General features: G+C 33.7%; 3 protein-coding genes across 3 annotated transcripts; all 3 read right to left on the reverse strand.

Annotated features, from left to right (window-relative positions):
- Positions 1 to 2,425: 2,425 nt before the first annotated feature.
- Positions 2,426 to 6,670, reverse strand: LOC112722721 (pectin acetylesterase 10). Its single transcript, XM_025773850.3, has 12 exons — positions 5,905 to 6,670; positions 5,452 to 5,534; positions 4,992 to 5,121; positions 4,821 to 4,894; positions 4,526 to 4,612; positions 4,299 to 4,423; positions 4,112 to 4,172; positions 3,940 to 3,993; positions 3,759 to 3,836; positions 3,371 to 3,476; positions 3,087 to 3,232; positions 2,426 to 2,778 (listed from the first exon to the last, which is right to left on the reverse strand). Exons 1-12 carry the CDS (start codon positions 6,095 to 6,097, stop codon positions 2,671 to 2,673), a joined length of 1,245 nt encoding a protein of 414 aa, XP_025629635.1. The 5' UTR covers positions 6,098 to 6,670; the 3' UTR covers positions 2,426 to 2,670.
- Positions 6,671 to 8,964: 2,294 nt separating this feature from the next.
- Positions 8,965 to 13,979, reverse strand: LOC112722723 (protein NRT1/ PTR FAMILY 4.5). Its single transcript, XM_025773854.3, has 7 exons — positions 13,845 to 13,979; positions 12,459 to 12,689; positions 12,003 to 12,096; positions 11,675 to 11,892; positions 10,270 to 10,692; positions 10,041 to 10,165; positions 8,965 to 9,952 (listed from the first exon to the last, which is right to left on the reverse strand). Exons 2-7 carry the CDS (start codon positions 12,459 to 12,461, stop codon positions 9,085 to 9,087), a joined length of 1,731 nt encoding a protein of 576 aa, XP_025629639.1. The 5' UTR covers positions 12,462 to 12,689; positions 13,845 to 13,979; the 3' UTR covers positions 8,965 to 9,084.
- Positions 13,546 to 20,507, reverse strand: LOC112722722 (GPI ethanolamine phosphate transferase 3). Its single transcript, XM_025773851.3, has 20 exons — positions 19,954 to 20,507; positions 19,652 to 19,686; positions 19,417 to 19,538; positions 19,173 to 19,262; positions 18,916 to 19,035; positions 18,697 to 18,780; positions 18,515 to 18,592; positions 18,085 to 18,210; positions 17,863 to 17,952; positions 17,564 to 17,599; positions 17,416 to 17,471; positions 17,023 to 17,155; positions 16,020 to 16,461; positions 15,775 to 15,866; positions 15,093 to 15,639; positions 14,749 to 14,884; positions 14,604 to 14,645; positions 14,263 to 14,419; positions 14,089 to 14,172; positions 13,546 to 13,979 (listed from the first exon to the last, which is right to left on the reverse strand). Exons 1-20 carry the CDS (start codon positions 20,235 to 20,237, stop codon positions 13,854 to 13,856), a joined length of 2,880 nt encoding a protein of 959 aa, XP_025629636.1. The 5' UTR covers positions 20,238 to 20,507; the 3' UTR covers positions 13,546 to 13,853.
- Positions 20,508 to 21,198: the final 691 nt, after the last annotated feature.

Genomic DNA, 21,198 nt, shown 5'->3' on the forward strand with positions numbered 1-21,198 from the left:
TCTTCGTTTTCTTCTTCGATCTGCACTTATGAATCGAAATAATAAATGACTTAACTTCAAATCAGGAAAGCGATTTGGATTACTCTTCTGAAACGAATCAAACTGATAAAGTTTGGATTATTCAATTTTGAATCGAATTGAATGGAATGCAATTGCTAATTTGAATTGAATCAAATGGACGGAGGTGTACTGAATTGAATTGAATTGATTAATAATACGTAAATTGTAGGCAGAGTTATTTGAATTTGATTTTATATAATGGATTATGTTTTGTTCACTCAGTACTATACAATTGTTTCACCATGAGTACTGTGTTCGGTTCACCACGAGTATTGTGTTCGGTTCACCACGAGTATTGTGTTCGGTTCACCATGAGTACTGTGTTCGGTTCATTCTGCAGAAAGCTGTTTGAATTTGATTTTATATAATGGATTATGTTTCGTTCACTCAGTACTATACAATTGTATTGTGTTTGGTTCACCATGAGTACTGTGTTCGGTTCATTCTGCACTATTCAAAACTCTTCTTCCTCACCTTCTACTGCTTCTTCACCAGAGAGAGAAAGAAGAAAAGAAAAAAAAAATACAGCAGCAACAACAACAAAAGAATGATGATAAGGAGAAAACACGTGAAGAAGAAGGAACGCGAAAAAGGAGAAGAAGGAGGAACGCGAAGAAGAAGGTGAAGAAGAAAAAGACGCTCCGTGCGTAAACGAGCGTGAGAAGAAGAAGAAGAAGAAGAACAAAAACGCGATACGTTACATAAGGTGTGTGTATAACAAACGACTGTGGGTAGGGGAACACGTGTATGGAGAAAGTTACTTGGATAACATCTATGTATTTTTTATACGGATGTAGAGTTTTTCTTATTTAAATTATTATCGAGAATTGAATTCTGTTTTATATATGTAATAATTTACTGGCCACATGTTAATTAAATTTTAATAAAAATATAACTATATTTATACCTATTTTTTTAAACATTTTGAATAAAATGATTTATAACTGTATGGTATTAGAATTTTTATGATAAAATAATTTTAAATTCTATTTTTGCAATCCAAAAAAAAAAGTGAAGTATAAGAAAAAAAAAAAGATATTACAAGATTTATATAGGTAAATGATTAAATTTGTCAAAGATTACTCGTTCTTCAAATTGATTTCTGAAATATTTTTTTATTTAAATTCGTCCTTTAAAGATTTTAAATTAATCGTGTTAGTCCTCCTGTCATTTTTTTTATTAACGGTGCCAAAATTTCTTAATGTGGCACGTTAAGTGATACTACTACACACACAGGAATCTTAATTGACTAGTTCTCCCTTCAATTAGGTTTTGATTTGATCTAATTTTATAAATTTATCATGTTAGCCACCAATTAGGACTACCAGGTATGTGTTGTGGTGTCACTTAATGTGTCACATCAACAAACTTTGACGTTATTAGCAACGTAAGTGATGGAAAGACTAAAATGATTAATTTGATTAAAAAAATCTTTCGATAACTAATTTAAAGAATGAATGATCTTTCAAGAACTAATTTAACCATTTACTAAAATTTATATTAAAAAAACTTGTTTAAAGTACAAGTTTGGATGCAAGAGAAAAAAAAGAAGAGTAAACCACAAAAAAATGCACCCAAATTATTTTTACGCCAAAATAATAATTTCAAATTCAATCCCGCTACGTTACTAACATCATTTCTGCCAATTTCTGCCAACTCTTATTTATAATTGTATTTAATGGAAGTGTCTTTTTGGATGTGTCTAATAAAAATGTCTTTTTTATGGTTGTGTTTAATAAAAATGTCTTTATAGATATATTTTCTGGATGTGTCTCTTTATATATGTGTTTAAAATATAATAATTAATTATTGTTGACAATAAGTTGGCAAATAGTATGTTGTATCCAATACTTTTCCTTTCAAATTTTGTTATCGATGAAAACGTTCTCAAATATTTTAAAAACGTGCAAAAAATGCTTAACTGTGACAAAAAACATGAGACACTCTATTATACAGATTGAAGTTGTATAGAGAGAGTATAAATTCCTTTTATAGTTATTTTTTATTATTTTATTGATGTTCAAAATATGAACCCTAACTTTTTCAATCTCTCTTTCATCCCATAAAAAAAATATATATATAAACTTACATTTTTAATTTTTTACCATATAATTCACCAAAAAACATACTCCAATAAAAATAGCCTCAAATAATTGTGTTAGTTAACTTTTTCATCCCAAGATAATTTTTTCAAAAGATTGGACTACTCTAAAATCCACTCAAGAATGCCACAAATTTTCACAAAGCATATATAGCCACCTCAGAAACAGCAATGATCTATATCCTAAGATAAAGAAAGATGAAGTGCTGTTTCATCAATTATGCTTATATAAATGAATGCATGGAAGAGCATTAGGGATGAGGCTGAAGGCAAAATCTTCTCAACTTGAACACAAGTCTGCTATGGTGGAAGTTCCACAGACAGGAACCTCAATGAAAATTGAATAAAACCGTCAATGGTTTACATGAATGAATAATGTAATTTTCAAAGCAATAAGCTTATTTTTTTCTATATATAGAGCTATCTTTTCTTCATTTCTTGGCACTTAGGAAAAATTTGCACAGCACAAGAATATTATTGAAAGAATGATATCCTTGGCAATGAATCTATCAGTTGAAAACCAAATTATGGCAGGTTTTGTCACAAGGGTAAGGACAACCAATGGCCTGAACTTGAACTCGATCGAAATACCAGTTCCCAACAGACTGTGCTATCCCCTGCATGTGTTTTTAGACAACCATTAGAAGCATTATGTGGAACAAGATAGGACACAAATACGAAGATGCGAAATTTTTAGACATTATACTATACTATATGGTTTTAGGATAACATATAAATAGATACTTATACTATGAAACATGTGTCTTGATGGAAATTGAAAGATCAAAGATGTAACATTTCCTTCTTAATCTTATGTTCTCCTTTGAATAGTTAATCTTTCATGTAGTGAGCTAGAGAAAGCATCCTAGCATATTGAGAAAAGCAAGATAATGGAGTTGTTTATGATGAATTCAGCTAAACATACTCGATTTCCAATATGGGGAGAGTCGCGAGCAAACCATGTATCCTGTCTTTCGGACTGGCAATGAGCAAAACAAGAATTTATGAATAACCCGTTTTTACGCAACTTCGAGAATCTTCTTACAGCTCTTAGCATCTGATTCCGAAAACCTGCTTCATTCAAGGTTGATGCTAACATTACTAATAGTAAATAATAGGACATATTGAGAACATGTCAACCACTGAATAGTAGATAAGTGCATGCAAGGAAAGGGAAAGGAACTAGTCCTCAAACTTCTATTTAATCACCTTGCAGATATTGCATCTGAGGCGCGCTGCATCGCGCGTAATTTTTTCTGCAATCATACCAATTCCAGTGATAGTCAGCAGATGGCGGAGCTAGACTTGCTTGAATCTGATAAACATGGAAGTGATTGCATATTATCAGTGTCTTAAAGAGGTAATTTGATCCAAGTCATACACACAACAATGGTTAACCACATGCACAATAAGCGCATCTTTTTCATGATTGGAATGACTTAACATGAAGGTTACTGAATTAATAGAAGCATCTTTTAAACTCAATCATGTGCTGACTCTCTTGATGCTTTTGAAAATAACATAATTCATTGAAATTGACTTCATGCTGAACTGAATCAATCAATTAATTATAAGGGAAATGGTGGTAAGAATTCACCTGCCAAGTATCATAAGCTGCATTGAGAAGAAACAGTGGTGCCTTAACACTGGCAATTGAGTGCTGAGGGAAAAAGCACTGAATAGAATTTCAAAAGGAGGGAAACAAAAATGAGATGGCTCTACATTTGAAGTTAATAGCAATATGATAAAAAAATTCACAAAAAGGGAATAGTCTTTACCAAAATTGGATTGAGGCGACTGGTACAAGTCCTCGGAAGGTTTCTTTGTGCTCCCTGTGATGTGAAGAAACAACTATAAATCATTTCAGCTTATTCATGTTTTACTATGTCATCAATTCTTGAAATAGAAACAGCAGGAAGCAACAGAAAAAAATTCTCATGAGAAAAATACCTGTAAGGCAACCACACCTCCAAACAAATTCCTCAAACTGCGATGGCCGGATACATCAACACTGCAATAATGCAATTCCAGATAATCATTTTGTTACTAAGAGTGTATGCGCTGATCGGAACTAAGATCTATGAGCAGATCCACTGAATAATAGACTAGAATTTGAAGTTCATTGGATGATGTTTACGCGTCAAGGAACAATCCAGCATCACTTAAGCACTTTACTCTTGTGGTTCTTGGGAACATTTCCTTGAATTCATCACAATGTAGAATAGTTGCCAAACCTCCTGCAGAACATCCAGATAGAAGAGCCTAAAAGAGAAAAAAAAGAAGAAAACATTGTCATTATCAAACTGAGTTCATGGAACCTCCGAGTTGGTTACTCTTTCCACCATAAAATTATCAAAAGTGAACCTGCTTAGCATAGCGCATTCCTTTCGACATTAGATCTTCCATAGCAGCGAGCCAGATGCGTTGCCCTCTGAAAAACAACCCTGCTCGCTGCGAAAACAATGATTAGTTTTTAGTTAAGTATTAATTCAACTAAATTCAGCCTACCCAATCCACATTAAGGATAAACAATAGAATGAAACAGTGTTACTTTTGTTTAAGTCTAAAACTCTAAATTAACATCAAACAGATTGATAGAAAAGGAATAATTAAAATCTATAGAAAACTAATGTTGAAAAGATCTTGCATCCTCTCTTACCTCATTTTGACTGTCTCCAGTAAATGATGCACCATCACAATAACGAATTTTTATTCTATTCCAATTGTAGAAATCTGCATAAATAATCATCTCAATGAATAACAGTTAACGAAGTTAATTTTTTTTATGGGGAAAAAGAATAGTGATGCTGCTGAGTTGAGGTGTTAAAACCTGGGTTTTCCCAAGCTTTGTTGCTTAATATCCCAACAAATGGTATCTGTTTTTCCATAAACGCCGACGAACCATGCCGCGTCTTCTTACTATAAATGCAATTTCTGACATTTCCACACCAGCCTCCTCCCTGTCACCGAAAAGTTTGCCGGAGTTAATAGGGACAAAAAAGAGAAAAATGTTCCAAATTCAAAGCCTAAGGCTATATGGAAATATCTTAACCCTTTTAATTTCCCTACATATTTGATCTTCCATGTACCAAAATTGAAATGAACCAAGATTTGCAGCAGTGAAACCTCTCATACCCCAATTTCTTTTACATTTTTGCCAACAATAAAACACAAAAAACTAAATTGATTGTTATCATGGCACAATCCAAAACCATACAAAAGAATCTAAAAGACATGAGTTGGTCCTTATATAAAGACCTTATATAAAAGGATGATAGTGTCTCACACACCTCCAATTGTATGAGCCAACTGTTTGATCCGGCGCCATATCCGCGGTGGAAGTGGTAACCTGGTAAAGATCCATCAAGACATACTGCACAAAGTAACACAATTCATGGCAAGTGAGCGAGTATCTGGCAACTTTCATAGGAATAGAATGTTCTAGAATCTTGAAAATGTCGGATTGCAATATCATATCTCTCCAGATCTCAAGCAAACTCAGGAAACATAGTTTGGTGCAGATACTAATGAGACTTGAAAACAGCTACCATATCAAGAACAACACAAACTATTCATAAAGCATAACCCCTTTTATTTGATTGAGAAAAGGATAAAATAATCATTAAAAAAATCATAAATTTCAGAGTCTATGGAGCAGATAGAGTACACATTACTCAAAAACAAATTAATAACATTTCCAAAAGAGAATGAATGAATGGAGAGAGAAAGAGAGCAAGCAATACCAGCTCCTTTGGCGGCAGCACCATAAATAAGAGTAAGACCAACCATCAAAGGTCTGTTATTATTGAAATACAGCATATCTGTGACATTACCATTCTCAAATCCTTGTACCAATTTCACAAACATGAACCCTATAAACCCAAACCCCCAGCATAGCATCCTCATGGCTCCAAAACTGTTGCTTCTTTTCAACATTACCAAATGTAGTTTGAGTAAGACAGTGACAACCAAAAGTGGCACTTCCCCAGAATCTCTAATAAATTGGAGAAGCAAGTACAGGAAAAAGTATATTCCTGTTGAGAAGAAAAAAGACTAAGACTTTCCAAGGCTATGGAAGTTGGTAAAAAGGTTCACTTTACAAAAAATGGCTAAAAGAAACAAAGAAGAAAGTTTTCTTCTACTTGGTCATAAATGGTCATTGAATGCAGCATTTATAGCATTGTAACGGAACAGAAACAGGGCTTAAAAGTTGAGACAGAAATCAAATGATGATGAAGAAACAGATTCAGAAGCAAACTTGAAACATCACTAGAATGTATGTTTGCATAGAAGTGAGAAGAAATAATAGTGCAAATGAAGGAATGACTGAATAAAAGAATTAAAAATAAATAAATAAATAACAAAAAATAGAATGACAGTGGCTGATGTAGAAGTGTTACAAGTTACAAACATTGGTTTTTTCTTTTTGTTTTGGCAATAACAAGGAGGAGGAATGTAGGGTAAAAAGTGGCACCGACATTAAACATGGGAATGGAAAAGCTGTAACACACTTTCATAAATCATAACCAGCAATGTTTGTTGGAAGAATCCTCAAAAACTGTGTCCCACCTACTTCCTCTCTCCATCATCTTTGTCCTCTTCCACCAATGTTACAAGCTCATTACTTTGTCTCAAAATAATAGTTAAAATTTTGTTTGATAACATATATTTGATTAAATTATTTAATATAATACATATTAATATTTTAGTTATTGTTTCTATGAATTTAATTTTAACATATTAATAATATAAAATATAGGGAAAGTATGAGGAGCCAATGGAATATTCATACAATGTGTACAATGAAAGTTTAGAGAGTATTAGAGATATAATCATTAGTGTTACCTTTTCCCATCAGCTGAAGTTTTTGGGATGAGTGGTATCATGCATGGTATTAGAAGATAGTATGGGAGATGTTCATTTTGTAACTCAATAACCCATTATACACATTGTACAAATAGTCTATTGTCTCCTTAGCGGGATCCTAAAATATATTATATAATTATTTAATTATATTTATTTATTTGAATAATTATTCAAACGATTAGTAAAATAATATTTATTTTGGGTTGATTTTTTTTATGTGAAAAAAGATTGTGTGTAATTCGTAATAATAGATAATTGGTGTATTTTTTTTATATGTATTTAAATTTTTTTTTTTAATTTTAAGTAACAAATTAGATCCTCAAATTTAGAGATAAAAAAATCTAAGGATTAGTACAGAAAATATAATTATTTTAATTGAAAAGATAAAACAGAGATAGAGGTACAAATTTGCATCCTAATATAAAAATTATTATATGTTTTGTAAAAATGAAAATAAAAAATACTTATATACCTTTGTATTTCTACAATACAAGGCTGAAGGTTGACAATATTATATTATTTTTTGTTTTTTGTGTATTTTTAGATCGACATATTAAAAACTAATTTATTACAGATTGAAGTTCTATTTAAAGATTTATTGTTGGTTAATAAATTACTACATGTATAAAGCAAGATTTATATTTTTATCAAACATATTAGTGAGTTACCAACCCAACTTTATTCGATGATAATATATTATGATGTGTGCAAAACAATGCATATTTGCATTCATTGGTTCAGAAAAGCACTAACATCTCTAAACAAACAGAATCCACATACAATGAACACGAGAATCTCTGATTTTCTTCGTTCTTTTAAAGCGTCAGAAAATGCTTCAACTAATATATTTAACAAATATATAATAAATACATTAAAATTTTAAACTTTTATATTTTTATAAATATTTTTTAATTAATAATTTTAAAAGGCATGTATTAGTTAAACGTTTTTCTTTTATCTCATAAATATATCCACCGTCACTCAACCCAAAAGAAAATAAATAGCCGAAACACATGTGATAGTGACCTTGCAAGGTGCAGTTAACTTAAATTCTTTTCATCATGTCAACGCTTCCAATTTCCATCTATTACTTTTGTTTGGTGAAAATAATTTGAGAAATGATTGTTGTACTTTTTTGGTGTATAGTTTTTTATATATTTTTTGTGGTATAAAAATAATTTTTTATCCTTTTTCCCCCCACTTTTATCGACTTTTTAATATAAAAAATAAGTATACAAAAGATATGTATGGGAAGGTGGTATATATAACATTCTTCAAATAATTTATAACCTCTAAAGCCATCTGGATCATTATGGGATAAAAAGAAAAGTAATATTTTGTTCTATACAAACTTTTACTTTCCCTACCATTTTTTTTATGAAATATCAAAATATCAAGTGGAATATAAAATGAGACATCACCATGAATGGTGGAATTGGTACTAGGTCCCCCAAGAATACATTATAATTATATCATCCTTTACTAGATCTCCCCATGCTCAATGGTTTTAATTGAATAGTGGCATGAGATCTCTCACTCGATCGTTCTCTCAAATCAATATGGGACCAGAACCTCAATGCATGAATAATCATTATCTCTATTACAAGCTACATAATTATTGATTACAATTTCCTTTCAAAAAAATACATAAATAAATAAATGGACCATGTGTTAATCATCATTGACAAAGGACAATAATTAATGGAGGTGGCCACCATTAGGAATTAAGTTCTACATATTCTTCAAGAACAACAAAAAAAAAGTTTTACATATTCTTGAGATACATTTATAATCTGTTATATTTATTATTTTTATCGTGACTACTTATATACAGTTATTTTCATGTAAGATGATAGCTGAAAATTTTCGAATGATTTAATATGTTCGAGTAAATTGTCATCGATTAATTCTTCCCTATCATTTTCACACGAAGATAATTGCATCGAAATTTTTTCACCTACATTTATATGGTTACGTAGGGTTACAAAACTAAACAAATGGTTGTGAATGTTCGTAGTAAAAAATCTTACAACTAAGAGCTTTCTCTTCTTTGTTCCTCATTTTGGAGTGTCCTCTATTTCATCATTTCTAAGAGCTGCATCATTCCTAGACACCAATTCACTTTCAAATGGAACAGCATTTTGGTACTTGTACCATTTTGCACATAAAAGGTATACGCCAAAGTTAATCATGCTTAATACGGCTAAGAACCAATAGAACAATTCAACATGGATTTGGTTAAAGTCATCCCCTTCTAACCACCCTATCTTGCTCTTTGTGACCCTCCTTGTAACCGAGTTTATGATTTCTACAAATACCGTGCTCAAGAAGTAACCAATGGACAGCGAAAGAAACGAGAATGAAGTAGAGAGCGAGCGCATTCCTTCGGGTGCTTCCCTGTAGAAAAACTCCAACAATCCTACCAATGTGAACATATCGGCTACGCCGAAAATTGCATAATGGAAGGAGAGCCAGAAGAGGCTTATAACATGGTTGTGGTTTTTGAACTCATCCTTTCTTTTAACTTCTATGATGCCAGCTATGGCCATTGAGATCGCGGATAGGACAAGGCCGACCCCAACGCGTTGCAGTTCTGTAATTCCGTTGGGGTGGCCTGTTATCTTGCGAACAAGTGGCACAAAAGCGAATTCGTAAACCGGAATTAAGGCAGTCATGAATACTAGAGGGATTACGGGGATTGAAGCAGGCGGGATGGTGTATCGGCCGATGTGTGGATTCATTCTAACTCCTTGTTGGATTGAGAAGGTTTGAAGTTGTGCCAAACATGTGTTCATGATTATGGTACTAAAAAGAATAGGCATCATTCTTATGAGGATCTTTGTTTCTTCCACTTGTGTCACAGTGCAAACTTCCCATTTCTTTGGTTCTTTGCCTTCTCGTAGAACCGCTGCTTTGTCTAGAATCCTATCATAGTGTAGAAAATCAAATTATGGATTATAGTAGTTTCATGCTTTTAACAAAGAGTAGTTGAAACATTATTATAAATATTAACCCGAATTGATCAGTATGAGGGATCAGTTTTTTCATCAAATTGGACTCATCACTTTGTATTTCATGCAATTGATCAGAATTTTGAGGTAGTTTAGTCCCTAAATTCTTTACTGTGACGAACAGAACCTGCAAGAACATTGATCTTGAATTAACAAGTATCAGTATTGAATAACTTGCTTAGCAAGAAACAATTGAACGGAAAATAAAGGGAGGGAAATGAAGATCAGAACCTGTAGAACACTCAACAATGGGCTATCTCCGGACACTCGGGTACGATAGAAAGGCTTTCCCACGGCAATGACGAAAAGGCCTCCGGCAGAACACGCCAATGATATGATGAAACCTTTGTACCAGTCAATTTCAGTGCTCACATAAACCACAGCCGTGACTCCAATGCTAGCACCTATTGTGATGAAGAACAAGAACCAATTGAAGAAGCTTGCTAGTTTCTTGCGTTCTTTTGGATCATTGTTATCAAATTGATCAGCTCCGAGGGCAGGTACACACCCTCTTATTCCACCAGCACCAACTGCAAACAAGTATATTGAAGCGTAGAAGAGCACAGCTTTTCTGCCATGTACACAACCCTTTTCCCCACATGGTGATGGCTGAAGTTTTGTGTCATGGGATTGAATCACAAGTAAAACGTATCCCTATAATATAATTCAAAAGCACCTACATTAGAGGACAACCATAACAATAAAGTAAGGAAATTTTCACTGAAAAACTCTGTAAAATTTAATATATCAAATTTATCTATAAAATTTTTTACTATACTTTTACCCCCAAGCCAAACATTCAGTAAGTGGGATTAATAACTTCAATAGTTAGGTATCGCAACTTGAACCGACCCGATTTGTACGGCTCCAAATGGAGACTGTTAACTGGGTTTTAGGCAGGTATGGATAAATATCTGATGATCAGTATTTATCATTCATGCTAAATAAAGTAAGTTATGATTGTTTTTGACTAATTTTCTTTGGTTACCAAACATTTCTATATCAGATATGGGGTAGGTATGGGTAGTGTTCATACCGCCCCATCTACCCGTAATAACGCATAAAATCAATACTATATAATAGGAATGATATATAGTTATATACACTTTGAACCCTAACTTCAACGGTCTATCACAATCACATGAATTTAAACTTCTTTAAAAATTGTTTAAAATTTATAATGTGGTGACTTTAATTATATTTACAATCTACATAATCTTTTTAGTATTTTATATTAAATACAACAGAGAATTATCATTAAAAAAAAGGGAAAAAGAAGCAAAAAGAGTATCGTAAGGTATTGGCAGGTATAGATTTGAGACAATAAATAAATACTCGCAGATAATAAGGCAGTTAGTTAAACATTACCGTTTCTCTTTAAAAGAATTTTCCATATTACAAATCACCGACTTTGTTTGTAAAGTTTTAAGACTCAAGTCCCTCTAACTCGCATCAAATTTAGTTATGGTCTGCAATCCCTCACTCTACATTTATGGTGTTACACTTATTCATATAAATTAGTGACAACGGAGCCAGGTCAATCCACAAGAAGTCAATTTTCAAGTTGCAAACATAACGGTAGTTCATCAAAATTAAATTCTTTTATTTAAATAGCTCGAGTTTGTTTGTACTTTACCAACAACTCAATAAAGCCGAAGAGGATGCAAGTGTTGAGGCGATTAAGAAAGGTATCAGAGATGAATCCTCCAAGGATGGGGATCAAGAAAGCAGTGCCCAACAAGTTTGTTGTGGTTGTTGCAGAGCCAGGGATGTTGAAATACATGACTGACCCAAAATACAAAACCAAACTAACCATGTTTGCCACAAACCCTACGTTATCTAGCAACATCATTACTGCAGTAATAAGAACCAACAAATTGGACTCATTAGTTAGTCTTAACATACTAATAAGAAAATTGCCAGTTTGGCATAACAACTTTTCTTATAGGACATAGTTTACCTACCAAAGACAAAATAAGCTGCTCTATATCCTCCTTTTCTTCGAACCTTCGCAACTTGGTACTCAGCATCTTTCAAGCTAGACTCATCTTTTGAATCCTATATATGTGCATTTTGATACAAAACCATTTCAGCAAATTGTTTCTTAAGAGAAAACAATATAGCATTTAAACACTATAGCCGTTCAGAGTCATTATTTTTAAACCATTATTTTGCATGCACCTAAGATAACATGTTAAATAGATACTTTGACTATTTTTGTGCAAGATGATTTCTCAATTATTAGAATTAGCCAAGCAACAAAATGGAATAATGAACTCTTTTATGACTAATTAAAATCAAATGCTTCGCCCAACTGCAATTTGATTAGATTTATGATAACAGAATCCAAATATCAGTGGTTCAATCAGACCAAAAGAAAGTTAAACAATGTAGTGTGGAACATGATGTGCAGTATTTACCATGGCTAAGCAAGGCCCGAGCTAGAAAGCAGTAGAGAATTGTAAAGGAGGGGCTTCTTGATGATGTTAATTCCTCCACTGAAGAGATTGCTTTTATAACAATCACTCAAGCAGTGAGTTCCTTGCATGCAGGATGACAACTCACAAGGACAACAGTGACTAATAAATGATGAAATATTGAATACTATTTATTGTTGTGCCTTGTAAAAAATGAGGCCATAGCGGCATAGCCTGCATGCCAAAACAATGTGGAGGAATACCCAAAGTTGGTCTGTCAGTATCACATTGTAATTTGTAAATTTCTATTACAAGTTAATTAAGTTGCCGTCGTTTGCTAATGAGAACAGATAAAACTTAGATAAGTTTCTTTCATCCGTATGTCGTCTAATCTTCAAGCCGATGCTGAAGTGTGATCCTAATTTTTGAGAGAGTTGACAGTTTCATGGAATTTGTTTTTCTTTTTCGGCAGGTTGCATCATCTTTTAATTTGAGAATTTGTCGAAATGGACATAATAACTTGATGCAAGTTTAGTCCTTGAGCAATTGGCATCATACAGTCTGCTAATTAATCAGGACTTTTTCAATTTCCCCTCTCCGTTTGTTCTTCCCTTTCAAATGAATGAATTAAGGATTTCGTTTATTTGATTAAATGGTTTTGCTAATATGTTGCTGATACTTTTCATTTAGTAAATTCCATTTTAAATTGTTCATTCTATGTACGGATGTACCCTTCAAACATTATTCACTCGCAAATTAATGCAACACACACCGCATCACGGCATGTAAACATAACAACAAAGTATTACACGGATGAAGATTTGTCTCATCGTGTAAGCAACCTTGAATTAACTAATTAAGAGACTATTATATTGGAAGTCTGCTTTTAAAAAGGAGAAAAGATTATTCTAGCAATAAAATAGATATGTAAATATTTCAAAAAAAAAAAAAAAAACATATTTCATAAAGTTTGTTTTAGGTATACCTCTTTAACGTGTCTATGCCGGAACAGGGGGTAAAAAAACATGGGGGGAAATTTTTCTGAAACAATTTTAAGTGTAAAAATGAGTAAGTAACGTCACACTAAAAGTGAAAGAACCACTTAATTCATAACTACATTATGTTATAATAATAGTTAACATCAAAATTCTCTGCATCATCAGGAAACTACAGATTCAAGCCCGTACCCTACCCACAAAAATATGCTTTTACTAAGTTCACCAAGGAAAGAATATGAAGAAGGGGGAAAAAGAAGGAAGAAAAAACGAAATTAACCGCAACTCAGATCACCCAAAAACAGAGAAAAAATACAGCCTATGGGAACTTAAAAGCATCTAACAAAAAAATATTAAAAAATTATAAACTGATCAGAGTGTGTTATACAACAACCTGATAATCTCAATTGTGATTGTGGGCATCCTTTCCTTGATCAAAATAGTAAAGTGAGGCCAAACAAATCAAGACATCTGTAAGGAGAAGACCAAACACATCGAAAACAAACTTTGGGGCAAACAAACCCCAAACCTGAAAACAAACAAATATAAATAAAAATTTAGCACCGAATATATTGTGCTAGCTACAAAATATGCAGAAATGATAGACGAAAGATATTCGACTCAAGAAGTGCATTTACCATCAGGTGCCGCCTATGCATTGTGACACAATATATGGTAAATGTCGTCATAATTGCTGTTATGAGCCCATATGTTGTATACATCTATATATATAAACAAGAATGATCAACGGTTGAATATGTGGTGCTTTGAATGATCAACTAATGGATCGACTCTCAGGTATGGGAACTCACCTGAGATAACTGTGTGAAAAGAACATGTTTCCCTAGATCAGCCTTATACTTCATTGCTACAAGAAACGGAAGTCCAAATACTGGAAGGATGATAGAAAAGCCATAGGTGTCAAGTGTAAGAATGATTGCTTGGGGGACAAGCATAAATTCTTCAAACCTGAAAATCCATTAGAGCTATATTATTCATTTGCATGTAAGTAATATATATATATATATAACAGCAGAAAGATTTGAAAGCCCTTTAAAAATCCGACATGATAGTTCCAAGATCTGACTTCACTAGTATCTAAGAATATATATACTCCTCAAAAAGTAAAACAGAAATTTGACTTATTATTTACCCTATAAATGCAGCACCATAGTGGAGACCATCAAAAGCACACCTGAAATGGATGCAAGGCAAATGAAGTATAGTTACAGAAAACCTTAAGAGAAGAAAAATATATATATAACTCCAAATCAGAAACAACTGAAGTTGCATTATACCAGTGACCACTGCAGAAAAAGAGACACGTGGCAAAGAGGTTCCATTGCATCACAGGAAAAGGACCAATTGAAAGACGTCTCTGAGGTCCATTCTTTGCATCATCCTCTATATCACACAACCTCATAATGCAATAACCTGGAAGGGAAAGTCACAGGCATTTCTTCACAAATGATCATGCTGATTTGTTTACTCATAAAATCGCTCATAGATGACAATACAATTGCTAAATTACAAATATTAGCAGCATAAATAAAAGGAAAAAGCAATGGCAGAAATGTACTAAAATTATTATACAGCAAGATTAGCAACTTGATAAAACATATGGCATAAAAGGAAAAAGCACCTCCAACTATGGACGCAAAAGCAACCATAGGACCTTGTTTTCCAGAAAGAAGAATGACAGTTGAACTCCATGCAGATAGCATTGCTGTCGTTTTTACAACCAAATTTGTCTTGCAATCTGAAGAGTTGCCCCTAAATAGTTGAGCAAATACTAATAATAACAGTTGTCCCAGAAGAATAGCATATACGATTCTTGGAATATAAATTCTTCCAATGCTTTCAGGCATAAATGCTAATATATATCTATTATTTTCAGTGATCCAATGCACTATGATCAGCATATAACTCAAGATAGTACACACAACAACAATCTTCCTCGGCCAACCAAAGAAGATGTCACTGGTGGCCTTGTATAGCCAGAATGCTAAAATAATCAGCACTAGAATTGGTACAACTTCAGCTGCATGGTTCCATACAGCTAAACCAGAGGCAATATTGAGAATCCATGAAGTGTACTCTTTCATGAAAGCAGAAGTAGAAGCCTGCTTGGACAGCCCAATTTCTATTCCAAATCGGCAAAAGGTGCTCAAGAGAAGGAAACCAACACTCTGCAAGAAATACATATGGATTCAAGAATTCAAGAGTTAATCAGAAACTTGGGGTGTGTATATATATATATATAGCATGTTCATGTTCAGATATAATTTAGTTTTAAATGAAGGAGACAGAGATAAAATACATACTTCTTTTAGCAGTTTCCCCTTGACAACAGATTTGCGTAATGCAACGATCCCAGATGTGCTCAAAAGAAAATTTGCCACTTTACCTTCCTCCACTGAAAACAAAGTTCAAGTGAAAAATTAAACTACGAAATACAAACATCCTGGAAAACTTATTGTATTTGACAACTTCAAGTGAACAAAATAAATAGATATGAATTATGACAATCCTGGAGGATTAAATTCATTTGATAAAATTCCACACTTACAAATGAAACTGTTTGAAAGGAAACTGACTGCGCGCATTCCCAGTAAAAAGAATGCAAAAGCCGAGGCAGAGAAAAACCAAGCATATCCAGATGATGCAAGTGTTGCACCATCTTGACTGTTCGCCCTCAAGATGGCAAGAACTTGAAATATAAGTGATATTGACATTATTGCAATACCAGCTCCCATCATACGTAAATCAAACTCGGTCCATTTTGACCGAGCTAACTCAGCAACTGTTCTTAGAAAATTGAAGTATGACTCAATTTGCTTCTTAAGTGCAGGCACTAATGCATCAATGTCCCTTTTATCAAGCCGCAGCTTTTTGGTTGAATGCAACCAATGATTCTCTGCCTGAGCATAAACACTTGCTACTCGGGATAAGTCATCACTGGAAAAGCCAACAGCTGAAGAAGCTGAGTAAGCATCTATATATCTCTTCACCTGAATATGGGGAATTCATCATTGAAACAACTATCTCTCAGTAGCTTATATAATCTATGGAATTACAATAATTTAACATTGAAGAAATTAGTAGTAATGCCCAAGATTGTGCTGCTTAAACAAATTCAAGTCACTTTGGAAGCATAAAACATGAATGTAGCTATGAGAAACTAAATTCATTTTAAGTAGGAAATACATGAAAGTAAATTTTTTGGGGTTTTTTATTTCTTTCAAGAAAAAAACATAGATCAGTCTGCACATTTGAGCAGGATTGTAGCACCAACTATCAAATCCCATCAGGAAATCCTTTTCCTAAATATAACCATGCGTTTCCATAACAGTAGTTTCTTGAATGAGATGGAGAAATAAGAGACTTGGCAGAAGTTTGAAGACAACAAATATCTCGGAGAGATAAGAGCACAAGCAGTTGGTAAGAGAGGTAGTTTCAAAACTTTAGAGGTCACACTACCAAGTCCATTTCTTAACCAAAAGTACATTAACAACAGAAAATTAACAGAATTGGTAATCTGTAATTTATAACCGAAGACTCAAGGTATGTACCTGCCAAGAATTTATGCACAGTATATTAGCATAATTCTGTATCCAGATATCTGATTCTGATAACTGTTGCGACACATCCAAGTTCCAACTACCTGCTCCTAAAGCATATAGTTCGGGATTGACTTGACCTATGCTGAGAAGAGAGAAGGTAAAAAAAAAATTCTTAATATAGTTATAAATTTCCATTAATAAAAATGTCATACAAAAAAGGCCATAAGAAAATGCCAAACTAAGTTTCCAAGTAGAAGCTTCTAGATTGAGAAAATGATTCAAGAATAAGATTAGGGTCACAAGAGACAGAAATATGAAAATTTCTTATTCACTTATATGGTTAAAAAAGTACATGAACAGCAGAAGCAGATAGTAGCATTAGACAGGATGCTTACACTGCACCTTCCATAAGGGAAAGGTATGCCAAGCAATGCTGACATTGTTACTGCGAAGTCAAGCTGCAAAGATTATATGAATAAATAAAGGCATTAATATATTAAGTTGCATATAGGGCCTTCATAATGCCATTACAATTGATAGCTTTCCTAACCTGTTGCATAGAGCTGACGCAGACATTCTTCCCATCCTGATATGGAAAGCAAGATAGTAAATTCATCCCATAAAAAGAATTATTGATCTAAGTGCAGAAATGTAAAACAGTTTTTCCAATCTTGGGGGGTGACAGTAAATTCATAATCCAAAACTAGATATGGTCTTTGATTCAAGATCTTCAAAATTATTTTATGTTGTCGACTTTTAGCTTTCTACAAGTACAGTAGGGGTACTAATCATGCAGAAAAGGTGGAGAAACCAGCATGATTATGTATGCGTAAAAGCAGGGGTAAATACCAGATCTAGTTGACAAGAAGAGGTGTCATATTCAACTGGTACAGAAGAAGGAGGTTTCTTAACACTCATAGCAAAAATTGCAGTTTCCACCTGCAAGGCATCATCGCAAATATCCTTAGTAAAATTTCAGAAAAGTATATAAATTAATCTGTTCGAACACACACACACACGAAAAAGAAAAAAAAAAAAGAAATCAACAGATACCACATGTAATGAATATACCTCTTCAGCACCTCCACCACCATGATCACCATTTAAAGTTTGTCCATGGTCACCCATTACCACCAGCAGAGTATTCTCATGTAATCTCCCAGGTCCAGACTCCTTCTCCAGCACTTCAATAACTTTCTAAAACAAAATCAGGCAACTTCATTCATTAACTAAACACGGGATTTAATAAAAGACTAAACCACGTATATTGGATAACTAAATGACCAGTTCACCACCATGCAACTGACATGAAGAGGTTCCATAAGCCCAGGAATGTAGTAAAAAAGTATAACGAAAAAATGATTGGATCATCAAAGCAGCAAACAGAAGCCACAAAAGCCCCGTCACACACCAAGGGACAATCAAAAAACAAGAGAAGTAACGGAGAACTATGCCAGGTAGACCACAAATATATGTCAAAATCAGGAAGTACAAAACTTACTTCTAAAATGCTATTGTATTGCTCCAACTTTTCTGTCATTTGAGTGGAGTCAACACCAAATATATGTCCAGCATGATCCTGACCAAGGCAGAAACAATACAAGACAAGGTTCACAATAATCTGAATAACAGGGGATAGAATATGGATAGTGGGAGTATTAGCTAGTATACAATAAAGCATACCACTCCAAGAAAATGTGAAATGAGGACGTCCCAATCATCTTCATACAGGGATGGAAATAAGTGTTCAATGCATCCATTGTCAACCTAGACAATATGCAATAGTATGTCATAGTCATTGAAAAATGGAGCAAAATAAAAGAGAGAAGCCCCCACTACTCAAATTAATAGGTACTGACTGCATCAGAAAGTAACTCAAAAATCAATCTTCATAAGGCTTACGGTATCAAGATCTTTGACATTAAAAGAAGGGTATGGGTATGATCTTTCAAAATGATGTGGAAACAACTGTGTCCATGTATCATCTCCCATCATAACAACTTTCTTCCCACTTTGAACCAACTGTTAAGTTAATAGATAAAGTTTAGATCAAACTATCTTGGAGGACTATTCAAAATCTGGAATTTAAAAGTAGAACCTGCTACAATCTTGAAAAGAAAAATAAAAAATCAATATTTGAAATACGAAGTTTTGTAAACCTGATTTAAAAAGTTATCTTCAACAATGGCCGGTGCGCCGAAACTATTACCAACATCTACAAAAGTAGGAAGCCCACCAGTCGTCAAGCCCTATCATAACATAAGATAATACAATGTGAGAAAGCTGTCAGCTCAAAGCTACACATTCCAAGTGAGAGAATTGTGATTCATACAACAAAATGTAACTGTTAACAAAGTTAAGTGATATATAATGAAATGAAAACAGTTTGAAATTCGACCAAACCTTTAAGCGCTGCAAACTGGTGGTAGGAGGATCAGCAATGGCCTTGAAAATCTTAGCTGAAGTTGGACTTTTAGATACCACTTCCTTCAAAACTTTCAACTTATCCATCCAGTGCTTCGACTCTGCCATCACATCACACATTAACGAACATACAATAATAATGATTAACAAATTCAAAGAAAAAAAAAATCATGACGTGCAACAATTGTTAAAGATTCAAGAGTAAGACACATACCTGGAAAGAAGGTACTAGGAGCAACGAAATCAAACCTGAGCGACAAATAATTATAACATGACAACCGTTAATCACAATGTATGATGCTCAGATAGTTCACTTTTACTCGATTATACGTATCTGCATCAAATATTACTATCTTAAACTTGTTAAATTTGTGATTCATTTCTTCATTAAGTATCGCACTTACATATCGTGATGAATCGTATTCAATTATCGTATTCATATGTAAGCAACATAGATCACAATTGAAGGTCAACTAAACGAGTATTAGTATACATATTATATAATACGTAGAGTACCTGAGGGCGTCGAGAACGATGATGATGAGGCGGTTAACGGCGGGTTTGGTCCAAGAGGAAGTGGTGGTGTTGTTGTGAGAGGAAGAATAGAGGCACTGTGATTCGGACACGTCAGAGGAGTTGCTGTAATAGGGAAGCTCTGTTCTCGTGAGTAGAAAGCCTCTCGTGAATAGAACAATGGCGGCGATGTGGAGCAGCAGCGTCACCCACAGATGCCAGGTGTATCCCCATTTCCCGGTGATCTTCCTCCGCCGTGCCGCTCCCTCTATCTCTCTCTCTTTCATCTTCTTTTTTTGCCAAAAACCGAACCAATGACTTCGTTATTCAGGAGTTTTTCACTTTTTTTTTTCAGTCAAGATCTATGGCTTTTTTTTTTCCCTCTCCTTTACAAGAGACTTTCATTGACTTTCAAGCTGCGGAGGTTACAAGACATCTGAAAAGAAGAGGATGAGATGGCGTCGAAGCGGCGAGGAGAGGCGGATGAGGATGGGTCTGTTGGGGATGGGTCGTCCGGGTCGAGTGCTTTTGGTGTGTTGGTCTGGTTCATTTGGGCTTCGGTTTAACTGGATCGGTCCCTGACCAAAAAACAGAAAAATTCCTAAACATCCCTTCACAATCATTTCGAAAGACAAAAAGGTTCTCAACAAAAAAAAATATCATTTTTGGCCCTGATCTTTATTTTTGAAAGAGTGATTAGCTCCTTCGTTAATATTTTTTCTCTATATTAATAAAATAAACCTACATGTCATGTTAAACTGTTGATTTATCCATTAAAAATCAATTAGGATTAACAAATTCTTTTTTGTTGGAAATGTTGTTGTATTTTAATAATAATTGTCAAGGCCGTTTAGTTTTTAGTTTTATTTTTTTATTATCTTTGTTAAATATATTAACTAAATTTATTGTGTAAAACTAAAAAATATTAGTAATTTTTAAATTTTTTTTACTTAATAAAATTAAATGGCGGATATATTAGTGATTAACATATCATATAAGTATGTTTTGAAGAGAGATCATTGATAGATGGGCTAACTAGTCTCACAAAATTAAATATCAAGGGCCGAAAAGGGCTTTTTTTTTCGGGAGCCTCGTAGTCTATTGAAAAAATTATCAGTAGCCGGAGTAGGTATTCACTCAAAAAAATGATTGAGCATCTTTAGGTTAAATTTAGGATTGGTTTTGAGAACATCGATCCAGAGAAGGAAATGTCATGCAACCGAAACCATCTTTTGAAGAAGTGGACCA

Source organism: Arachis hypogaea, chromosome 11 (genome assembly GCF_003086295.3).
Source record: "Arachis hypogaea cultivar Tifrunner chromosome 11, arahy.Tifrunner.gnm2.J5K5, whole genome shotgun sequence".
Lineage (NCBI taxonomy): Eukaryota > Viridiplantae > Streptophyta > Magnoliopsida > Fabales > Fabaceae > Arachis > Arachis hypogaea.

Bases quoted from the DNA above. Each gene is read 5' to 3' on its own strand.
- LOC112722722 (XM_025773851.3), bottom strand. From the start codon at position 20,237: ATGAAAGAGAGAGAGATAGAGGGAGCGGCACGGCGGAGGAAGATCACC. The intron at 14,885-15,092 runs GTGCTTTTTCCT...TTTCCCTTCCAG, and splicing joins TTTTGCGTCCATAGTTGGAG to GTTATTGCATTATGAGGTTG. The intron at 13,980-14,088 runs GTAAATGCACTT...GTTTGTTTTCAG, and splicing joins TGCATAGGCGGCACCTGATG to GTTTGGGGTTTGTTTGCCCC.
- LOC112722721 (XM_025773850.3), bottom strand. From the start codon at position 6,097: ATGTTGAAAAGAAGCAACAGTTTTGGAGCCATGAGGATGCTATGCTGG. The intron at 3,477-3,758 runs GTGAATTCTTAC...CATGTTTATCAG, and splicing joins CAGCTTATGATACTTGGCAG to ATTCAAGCAAGTCTAGCTCC. The intron at 3,233-3,370 runs GTGATTAAATAG...TGAATGAAGCAG, and splicing joins TCAGATGCAATATCTGCAAG to GTTTTCGGAATCAGATGCTA.
- LOC112722723 (XM_025773854.3), bottom strand. The intron at 11,893-12,002 runs GTAGGTAAACTA...TTATTACTGCAG, and splicing joins AGCAGCTTATTTTGTCTTTG to TAATGATGTTGCTAGATAAC. The intron at 10,166-10,269 runs GTTCTGATCTTC...ATGTTCTTGCAG, and splicing joins CATTGTTGAGTGTTCTACAG to GTTCTGTTCGTCACAGTAAA.